At 40.2% G+C, this 11,473-nt stretch overlaps 1 protein-coding gene across 1 annotated transcript in view; it reads right to left on the reverse strand.

Annotated features, from left to right (window-relative positions):
- cnksr3 (CNKSR family member 3) overlaps positions 1-10,380 on the reverse strand; it is a 47,731-nt gene extending 37,351 nt beyond the window's left edge. The window contains 1 exon segment of the mRNA NM_001142190.1: positions 10,022-10,380. Coding sequence (NP_001135662.1) covers positions 10,022-10,073 — 52 coding nt within the window. The 5' untranslated portion in view covers positions 10,074-10,380.
- Positions 10,381-11,473: the final 1,093 nt, after the last annotated feature.

Consider the following 11,473-nt stretch of genomic DNA (forward strand, 5'->3'; position numbering starts at 1 on the left):
TATACTCGAGTATATAAGGTATGTGTTTTTTTTTACCAATCCACTCTGATCAACACAAATTATGGGAAGGCATCTCCCATTGAATGCAAATCAAGCCAATTTTTCTAATTTTTGAGAATGGTTTCCTTTTTCTCTGTAATAATACAACAGTACCTTGTACTTTATGGTAACTTAGCAGACTTAAAGGGGACATATACCATAATTGTTTGCAATGCAATAAACCATGTAAAATAATTTAAAATACAAGGAAGTGCTTTTATTTTAATACCTTTGAGTTCATAACAGCTTGAAAACTGTGCTCTACCCAGACCTTATGCGAGTTTCCGGTTTAGAATCTTCAGTATGAGGTAGGGAGCCGCCTGCCCCATCTGCTTCAGTAACAGGAGAGGAAACTTTGCGCGACTACGGGACATCGCAGCGACACGTACGCCATCCCACCGGTGATTTACATTCTAGCCGGTGGGATGGCATTACACTCATTGATAAATACGCTTATTAAAATCCCATAGGAATGAATAGAAAGTGGATGAATTTTTCTGTTGTGAGTTCTGATCTCACATTTTAATAAATCTGCCCCTTAGTATGATATAGACAGTGATATTCTGAGATAATTTGCAATTGGTCTCAATTTTTTAATTTTTTGTGGTTTTTCAATTATTTAGAATTTTGTTCAGCCAGTTTTTTTTTGTTCATGCAGTTTGAAACTTCAGCAGCTATCTGGCTACTATGGTCTTGTTTACTTTAGGAACCAGGCAGAGCTTTGAATGAGATACTGAAATATGAATAGAGGAGGGACAATAAATATTGTTTATTAACAATAATAATAAAATTGCAAGCTCACAGAGCAAGAGTGTTTTGGCTTTCGGGATCAGTATTTCCCAATTGAAAGTTGGAAAGTTATAGAAGAGTAAGGTGAATAATTCAAAAACAAAAAAATGACAGAAAAGTTGCTAAGAATAGGACATTCTATGATATAGTTAAAGTTAACTTAAAGGACAATGAAAGGTTAATATAAATTAAAAGTAAGTCTAAAGGCATTCTTTTTAAGTACTTACTGCATATCTAAATTCCCAGATCCCTGCTTGCTTCTCTGAGATATGGTGCTGGCAGCCTACAGCAGTGTGAAGACTATAGTGACATCACTGTCCTTCCTGTTGGTGCCAGCGGCAGCCTACCTATTCTCTGAGCATGTGTGTAACTTGATCCTGTATCCTGTTCTGAGCTACACATGCCCACCAGCCAATCAGAAGCGGATCTGCCAGAGGGGAGGAGGGGGAGGGAATGAAACACATGTGCAGTATGAAGCAAGGAGGGAAAGGAAGGGAGAATACCTTTTTAGAGATGGCTGCCTGTTCTAGAAAATGTGAAGTAAGTGTGACTGAGTAAATATTTGATTAGGTGAGCCAAAAGTGTGGCGTTTTTACTAAACAATAGGAGGACTATTGGGCAGTAAATTTATTTTAAAATTTTGGGCTTCTGGGTTGCGTAATAGAAAAAAGTAAATTCAGAACACTGTTTTTTACAGTAAAGGTATGGGATCTGTCATCCAGAAACCCATTATTCAGAAAGCTCTCCCGCAGACTCCATTTTAATCAAATAATTACAATTTTTAAAAATTTGTAATAATAAAACAGTAGCTTGTACTTGATCCTAACTAAGATATAATTAATCCTTACTGAAGACAAAACAATTCTATTGTGTATATTTAATGTTTAAATGATTATGTAGCAGACAAAGTATGGAGATCCAAATTACAGAAAGGTCCCTTTCCCAAGCATTCTGGATAACAGGTCCCATACAAAGTAAAAATTACAGTTCTGGAGCAAAGCAACGAGGTCTGTGTCTACTGTTAAGGGCCATGGCACACAGGGAGATTTGTTGTCCACAAAAAAACTGCAGTACCGTGGGTAACAAATCTCCCAAAATTGCCTTTTGGCAACTTCAGAAAAATGAAGTGACGCATTTATTTTCCCATTGGCAATTTACATTATTGCTGGTGGGAAAGCATTTTGGGAGATTAGTGACCTGCAGTAGAGCAGATTTATTAAGGGCGACATATCTTCCCATGTGCAGTGACCCTAAGGGCAGTGGCACACAGAGAGACTTTAGGGAACGGTGAGCAGTGCTTTCTAAAATTACCCCTACGACATATGACAAATAAATCACCTGCAATTGGTTTCAGGAAATATTGTCCAGGAAACACTTTTTACTAACAATTGTTTTCAGGTGAATCATATGGTACACAATGGGTGCAGTTTTGGCCCTTTGGTGCTCTGTTTTTGTGCACCACTGTCCTCATTATGAAAGCAGAAAAGTAGTTATTCCACTTTTATTTCCATTAACCCTTTGCGTGTTAGGGCTCTGGTACACGGGGAGATTAGTCGCCCGCGGCAAAACTCCCTGCTCGCGGGCGACTAATCTCCCCGAGTTGCCTTCCCCCTGCCATCCCACCGGCGAACATGTAAGTCGCCGGCGGGATGGCAGACGCGGCGGGGCGATTTTGGGAAATCGCCGAAAAAGCCTCGCGAGTCTTTTTCAGCGATTTGCGCGAAATCGCGCCGCCGCGTCTGCCATCCCGCCGGCGACTTACATGTTCGCCGGTGGGATGGCAGGGGGAAGGCAACTCGGGGAGATTAGTCGCCCGCGAGCAGGGAGTTTTGCCGCGGGCGACTAATCTCCCTGTGTACCAGAGCCCTTAGAACCAATGGCACCAGCATACAAGTACTATTGTGCTAATGTGGTAGATTCTACAGTCCCAGGTTTTTCTTTGTGCTGCGTGTTGTGTGCAACATGCACAGAAGAGGCACAGAAAATGTTAAACCATATATACAGGGTTTGCAGGCAGGAATGAACCCTTTATTTGATGAAGAAAATATACACATAAAAACATTTTCTTGCTTGATAGCGGGTAGCTCACATATGTACTCCCTAAGGTCAAACTATTACCTTAAAGTACCTAAACGGTGTACTTTGTATTTCTAAATTACACTGTTTACATTGCAAATAATTCATTCTACCATTTAAAATTGTATCTTTAACCAACAAATGTATTTTTAGCAGTAATGTTGGTGTGTAGGCAGCCATCCCAGTGCATTATGCCTGATTCTAAACTTTCAGTAGCCAGCATTATGCAATAAAACTGAGTGTGTTCTATAAGACTTAAGTCACATAAACAGCAAAACAGGGTTTCTGCTTCCTGGGTGCTGATCTCATGTCTACCACTAGGTGGGGCATGGGAAAGAATAGATTTCTAAATTTGTTTTAATCTCTACAATGCTAAAATCTTGTCCAGTCTTCAGGAAACCTGCTTTTTCAAAGGGTAAGGATGTCTGAGGTGTCAGAAACCATTGCCTCCCATTGTATTTTAAGTATTTGGGGCTAAAGCTCCCACGGATTCTCACTGTTTTAATGTACTTTTGGAGCCACAATATCTGCCCCTCACAGTATATTTATTTAGGATCTGGCCTTATTGTGCTTAGAAATCAATGTACTATTATATATTATTATTACAAGTGTAATTTAGCCACCCTAAATTATTGGGAGGCAGTATAGGCAGTTTTACCTGTTTACTCACTCGTTAAAATTCAGGACAGTGCCAACAGTGCTATTAGCCCATGCAGCTTCTAAAAATGTATCCAGATGAATCCTTCAGCAGAGGGGTCAGGGAGCTGCTATCTTGTTACCTGCTATTGTTCTGCTGATCAGCTGCTGGGGGTGAAAGGGAGGGGTCATATCACTCCAACGTGCAGTGCAGCAGTAAGGGTAAGATCATACACTTGTATTGTCAGCCTGCAGATAAGCGCAGCTTGCCAACATGTCCATACACTTAAAAAGGTCTTCTCGTTGTAGAACCATAAATCCGCCCAGGTGCAGGCACACACAGCCAACATCAGCCGACTAATGCTAGAATTGATGGATATCAGCTCTGTGGGCCTATACTTATGTGGATTCAATGCTTACGGGTGCAGGCACAATGAGTAAATTCTTTTTTAAGCATATGGTGGTATTGTCAGTCTGTGCTTATCTGCAGGCTGACCTTATGCCCCTGTGACCTTACCATAAAGAATGACTGAAGGTAGTCTCAACACAAGTCAAATGGCTTGAGGGCACCTGAGAAACTAAGAATATGTCTAGCCCCATTTCAAAATTAAATATAAAAACATATTTTCTCTTTTAAATGTATTTCAGTGCAGAATTCTGCTGGAGCAGTACTATTAACTGATACACTTTGAAAAAATAGCAGCTACTTGTCACGGCTACAAAAATAGACAATGCTGATCATTTACTGATAATTGTCTCTACATGTGTCTTAGCAGAGGCAATTCTCAGTACTGTCTATGGCAGGGTATTTTCTGCCATTAAGTAGCTTTGACAAGTAGCTGCTACTAAGTAGCTCTGTGTGTCTTTGCCCTAGGGCCTTTTAGAATACTGGGCTCTTTGACCACCGTTGTGCAGGGGTTGTCAGACACCCCTATCTGTCTGTCTGAACTTCCCATAGAGATATAAGTGAAACAGTGTAACAAGCAGACAATTGGAAATTTCAAAGCAAGAATTTCCAAGTGGGGTCTAAAGTTTTCTATAGGCAGAATATTACATTTTGAAAAAAGAGAAATTCCTCTACATAAAAAACACAGCTTTAAAAAATTGTGTGTCACATTCCTAATAGGTCTTTATTATTATTTAAAAAATTAAAAAGGAAAAAATTATTTACCTTGTTTACTCACTGGGAAAGTGCTGCTTTTGAAAAAAATACACAATGCTGGAGAACTTGATTTAGCAGTACTGGCACCTTACTTTTCCAGTTATCCCTTGCATACCCTAAGGGACTGGGGCACACAAAGCGGTTTGTCCTCTTCTCTCAGCCTGTGTTTTTCCATCAGGCTGAAAAAAGCGGATCCGCTTTCTTACGCTGCTCCATCTGCCTGTACTGCGAGCACCTGCACTAAGGCAGAGGCTGAGAGATGCAGACAAACCACTCCATGTGCCCATGGCCTAAATTTATGCACATGTAGCATAATAACATTTTGTAATTTGATCTAATTCACAGAAGCAAGTCTTAAGCTGGCCATACACGCACCGATAATCGTTTCGTACGATATTCGGTGCGTGTATGGCAAGTCGACGAGTCGACCGGTATCGCAGGAGGCTGCTGATATCGGTCGACTCGCCGAACGGCCAGGTCAAAAGATTTTGATCGGGCGCCATAGAAGGCACCTGAGCAAAATCTGCCATCAGGGCTGAATCGGCAGAAGGAGGTAGAAATCCTATTGTTTCTACCTCCTTATCTGCTGTTTCAGCCCTGAAGGTTAGTGGCGGGTCTGACGATCTTTCGTGCGACCGATGGTCGCACAAAAGATCGCAGATCGCCATGTGTGTGGCCACCTTAAGGGGCACATTCATGCAAGTTCGATAAATTCGGATTGGATACGATAATTTCTTAAGATCGCAAATATGCTTACGAAAAAATCGTATTAGTCACGATAATATTGTATTGGCGATCTGAAAGTCACAAAATTTTCGTATCCGAATGATCGGAAAATGCAGGAAATCCTTTCCGACTTTGATCCTTCTGTGCATGATTTTGGAAGCCTCCCATAGGAATCAATGGCACTGTGCAGCTTCAACCTGGCCCAAGGAAAGTCATGATACCGAAGCTTGAATGAATCCTAATGTTTCGTACTCGGCGAAAGTACGAAGAAGTCGCGAAAAATAGGAAAAAGACGCTGAAAATACGCCAATCGAACGCTGGGAGCGTTCGTGGATTAGTAAATCTGCAGGGAATGCCTGTTGATATGGTGGTATAGCACTGCTACAGAACCTTCCCTGAGTAAGTGCAGTTTGGTATCTCCCAGTGAATTAGGGCTTTCTTTAGCATTTTAAGATGTGTTGCCTACACAGTTATTGGGACAAGTCTTCTTTAAAACATTTGCATGGGTTTTATTGCAACCCCACTGCTCATCATAACACACTGTCTTATGGAAAGTGAGCTTGTTTGGAAGAAGCAGGTTACACTACAGGCCAGGCTCCATCTAATGTCAGGCACTGATAAGTAAAGTGAGCCTGCTAAGCTACTGTGACTTGTGAGCTGATGTAAAGGAAGCTATGAATTTAGCTTCTAGATTATAGCAAATTACTTGGCCAATCAAAACCATTATGGGAGGACCTTGAAATCTGTCTATGAAATTTAATTCTACTTGTGTGATTGAGGAGTAAGAGAAATTGTCTGATTGACCCACTAACTGTATGACAATTGAAAAGACTGTTAGGAATGGAAAGTAACGTTCATTCTGTTTGCTTAGCGTAAAGTTCCTATGTCTATGAACTTATCTTCAATAAATTAAATGGAACCATTTTGATTGGATGCCTGTGACTGCACTACCCTCAAGGGTTTAAATGCCAGGGAATTCCCTACCAGTCATTTGAACTGAAGAAGCCACTCGGATGAGTGGTGAAACGTTTTCAAGAAAAATTCAGAAAAAGTCCAGTTGTTTTAGACTTAATTCTACTAGATATTGCGTAAAGTTCCTAGTTCTGGCCCATCAGCACTTATGATAGCAACCTAACCTTAAATTTAGTTTTAGCTATTGTCCTTTCACCTGTCATGCCTTTTGTAAGGTCACACCCTCATACTGTACACTGACATTTCCTTGCTGAATTGTGGTTAGAGTTATGAAGATACTAGACACAGTTTTAGGCTTAAGTCAAACACAAAATGGTTGACATTGTTACACAGAAAGATTTGCTGAAACAACACAGGCAGAATTGTGTGTCAAGCTGGCTATACACAAGCTGACAATGGCTGCTGACTTGGCAGGTTACTGGACTGAGTATAAGGTCAAAACAATGGTCTGTTCAACTGATGTGTGTTCTGGGATCAGCCAGAGAGCTAAATGGTTAGAGTGATATGAATTAGCATAGGCACAAGCAGTTCTGGGTGACTAACTTTCCCGTATACTATTTGTGATTTGGCCAAACAACTTATGCCAACACACTGCACATGGATTATTGAGCTCATTTAGTTGTAGAACAATCAAGAACTGAATATATGGAGTTTGGTCACAAATGTACCAGACAGTATAAAATATAAGATTGCATGTGCTGTGCCCTAAACTGACAGAAAAATCAAATGGTCCTATTTTTTCTATTCTCAATCTTAACCACTGGCATGAGTGGGAGGTTCTTGGTTGACATGAAGGGACATTAGAAGTAAATTCCCTTCCGCATTCCCAATGATCTTATAAATTAAACTGTGTACTGTGCAGTGCAATGTCCCACTATAAAACATACATCCTGGGTGTTTGAACAAGCTAAAAGTAAGTCAGATGCCCAATGATGCCCATAGCTGAATGTGATAAGAGTGGAGTAACATTTGTAAACTGCTTTAGAGAGTTTTTCAGGCATGAAAGGTTTATTACATGGGGCACAACTTATCTGGGAAATTTAGAACAGATGAAAACCTAAGAAAAAAGCCATTGCAGGCAACTACAATTACAGGTATGGGATCTATCATCCAGAATGCTCGGGGCCTGGGGTTTTCTGGATAAAGTATGGTTTCGTAATTTGGATCAGCATACCATAAATCTACTAAAAAAAAATTGAAACATTAAATAAACCCAGTTTATTTTGCCTACATTAAGGATTAAATGGATCTTGGTACAAAGTACTGTTTTATTATTACAAAAAAAATAAATGCTTTTTTTTTTTTTTTTTTTTTTTAAATATCACTTATTTTCTTATAATGGAGCCTATGGGAAATGGGCTTTGAGTAATTTGGAGCTTTCTGGATAACAGGTTTTCAAATAACGGACGCCATGCGTATATAATAACTGGCCTCCTGCTTTAAACTAAGCAAATACAATACCAAATTGTATTGTACACTAATTTGGTGATGCAGGGGAACCCTTTACCAAGCGTATGAGGGGTAATCCAGATTTGCTAGGAGGTTACACCCATGACACCTAGAGTTCCATATTTAGAAAGTAAACATTGGCAGGCTGGCATAATCTCATAGCTGAATAAATAGTATTAATTGGAGGGCACTCCCAGAGCAGTGTAACCACCACACTAAAAATTTGCCCTATTATTTAAATGGGGTGCTAGAGGGATTATCATCTCCCCTGTAATGAGTTGAAATATAAATGAAGACAGAAAGATGGTATGCTTTTTTTACAATTATAGTTAAACTTTACTGCCAATTGAAATCAATACAGCATGTATGAAAATAACTGACAGTTTAGCAAAACCTTGTCTGGTGCTAATCATGTCACATCACCACATTAGTATAATTGTAATTTTCTTTTTATTGGCTTAACGATGTGCATGTTAAAGTAATGGCACCAAGCACATGCATGCTCATGGTGTGGTGAAAGAATTACAAGTGACCTATTCTAGGCAAGTCAAAAGTGAAATTCAGGAGTCAGGAACTCTAAAAATTAAATTCCGGTATGTATCAGTGAAGCAAGTATCTTCTGGGGTTGAAATGCTTTTAACCCTATAGTGTATTCAGAACCCAGAAGAAGTATTTAAAGACTGGGGTGTATCAGAGCAGCACTGTGATAGTGTTTAGAACAGCTGACACGGTGGTCCTAGGTTAAAGGGGTGGTTCATCAATTGTAAGCAACTTTTCATTATTTCTTTGTTTATTTCTTCATTATTTATGTTTTAAGAGTTTTAGATTTGTCTTCTTCCAACTTGTAGCTTTCAAATGGGGGTTACTGACCCCAGCAGCCAAAATATATTGCTCTGTAAGGCTACAGTTTAATTGTTATTGTTACTTTTTTAAACTTATTTTTTCTATTTAGGTCTTATCCTACTCATATATCAGTCTCTCGTTCAATCCATTCCCTGGTTGCTAAGGTAATTTGGACCCTAGCAACAAGATAGCTGCTGAACAAAAATTAAAATAACTAAAAAACTATAGACAATAAATAATGAAGCACAATTTCAAATTGCCACAGAATATCACTCTCAACATCATACTAAAAGTTAACTCAAAGGTGAACAACCCCTTTAATTTCTGTACAGGCTACTGTCAACATTCTGTACATCTTCCCTTTACATCCAGGTATCCCAGTTTCCTTTCACCAGCTCAATAAAACAGCACATACTGTTCACATTTGTTATAAAGTACTGGTGCTCTTCCCAAACATAGTTCACTGTAGTACAAACAGGACAGGGGCACAGGGGCACAGGGAACAGAGGATTCTTTGATGGGTTAAAATAAGCTCTTCAATATTTATTAGCCGAGTGCAACTAAATCAACACAAGCATTTAGGGGGGACCTTTATAGGCTGTACGTCTGACAAAGGGACCCCCTCAAAAATCTTTTGTGGCATTCCTAAATGAGCCAAAGTGTATCATAAACAAGCTTGCCAATTGCTGTCCAACGCTTGCAGTGGGCTGTCCAACTACATGTTGTGGGCCAGTTAGTTTACAAACTACATGTTCATTGGTCAAATTATATAAAATAGATGATGTTATACACAGCAGTCTATGGAGCCCATAAATATACCTTGGAAGACCACATGTTGCCCACAGGCTGCCAGTTGGACTGCTCTAAACTAGCCATTTGCAGTACAATATGTGGGAGCCACAGTAATAAGTATAATCATTAGCAGAGTATTTGGCATTGTTGGTTTCTGTTCTGAGTACTTTTGGTGTAAGTGTTCTGATAATGCCTACTACCTCGACTGAGGTTTTTCATCAAAATGTATTCCATATTCTTAAAACTGTATTTTCAGGGCCCCAGTAATGACGTAGTAACCCCCCTCCCCCTGACATTAGCTGTCCCCGCCCAAAACAAGAGAGTTCATGCGTTCATTGTAGCAGGGCAAAAGGGGGCAAACAAGGTGATGTTACTTCTTTTTAACACATTGTATGTGACAATACACTGCCACATTTATATATACACAATTGCAAAAAGAATGATTCCGAATAAAAGTTTCGGGTAGGCACTCAGAATTGGCAAACATCACCCAGCAAGCAAGTAGCTGCTAGACGTCTGGGAATCGCACCAACATACCTTTCATCCACTCAACAACTTGGATAGGGGACCACTTCGTTACGGGCTCCATGATTAGTACAAATCCAGCTCTCTCTGCTCCTTCGCGATTATAAATTGATGGATCTTTTTCTTCTTCCAGTCGGCGTCATGAGAAGGTTCTTCTGAGTTGTTAGTTTGCAGTTGAGGGCTAGTGACTGCTCACACATTAGCCATAATTCACGATCCCGCTACGCAGAGTTTTTGGGCCTGGGGTGGCGTTCAGCCGCTATTCCTCTTCTTTTAAGCGCTTTACAGTGCGGCCGTTCTTTACGGAGAGTCACCTGCCCCCATGATAGGAAAAGCTCGCTCCTGCTCACCTCCTCCTACCCCCAGGCACTGGCCGCTTTCAGCCGCCTTACTGGCACAGCGCACCGCTCCCAGCCCTCCTCTTTCTGTTTGTCATGTCGTCCCTCCCTCAGCTCCGCTGCCTCCCCGGTCCCTTTTTTTCCCACACGCACGTCCTTCCCCCTCCAAATATTTCCCTGTATTATCTCACTGACTTTCCCATCCCACATGCGACTTTCTTTTGTTCGCTCTGCGTCACTTTCTGGTCGGGTTTACTATTAGCACTAAAAGTTCTCGGCTTAGAATTAGCAATAATTGCATGAAATTGGTATTTCTTAACAACGGTGACCGCTTTATTAAAAAAAAAAATCTTGAAATTATTATTTCACTCAGAAATTCCTATGGTAGATGATACATCCAGAACTATTGTCAGGCCCCTCCATTTTGTCAGTAAAGACCTCCTAAAGTTACATGGAAACATCCCTTGCATCTCAGTCCCTTTTGTGTGAGCACAATGTTTTTCGTCTTTCCCTAAGAAGGTGGGAAGGGCGAATAAAGCTTTAACTCGTGAGAACAGATCGAATTGCAGCCCATTATGCCGGAGGTAGACTGAAACTTCTGAAAAGGGAAGGGCTGTTCAAATATTTAACTCTCTGTTGCACAGAGTCCATTATGGATCTTAAGCTTTATTAGCAGGTTCGTTATAACAGGCAGTGGAAGTATTCACTATTACCTCCTAAACTCATATTCCAAATGTGTTTTTTAAATACAGTATAAAATAACAGTAATGCAGCATAAGTGCATTAAGAAGCTATTTAACATTTCATCTCAGACAATACAACCTTAAAATAAGTATCCTGGCACCTTGTTATTGCATATGTTGCATGTTCTAGAACAGTAGTGCCCAGACTTTGTCACCCTATGATCTACTCTTGCCACCTGGCCTCAATCATGAGATCTACCACAGTTAAAAAAGTGCAACGTCTATCATTTGGCGCAATAAGCAAGAAAAATCATCAATGTTTAACAAATACACATAGCAATATATAAATGCAGTGCCAAATTCACATTTAATGCCCACATAACATTATACAAGTGCCAACTTCAAGTTTAATGTGAAAGGATTGTAGTAGTTTTCACTTCCCT

Source organism: Xenopus tropicalis, chromosome 5, assembly GCF_000004195.4.
Source record: "Xenopus tropicalis strain Nigerian chromosome 5, UCB_Xtro_10.0, whole genome shotgun sequence".
Lineage (NCBI taxonomy): Eukaryota > Metazoa > Chordata > Amphibia > Anura > Pipidae > Xenopus > Xenopus tropicalis.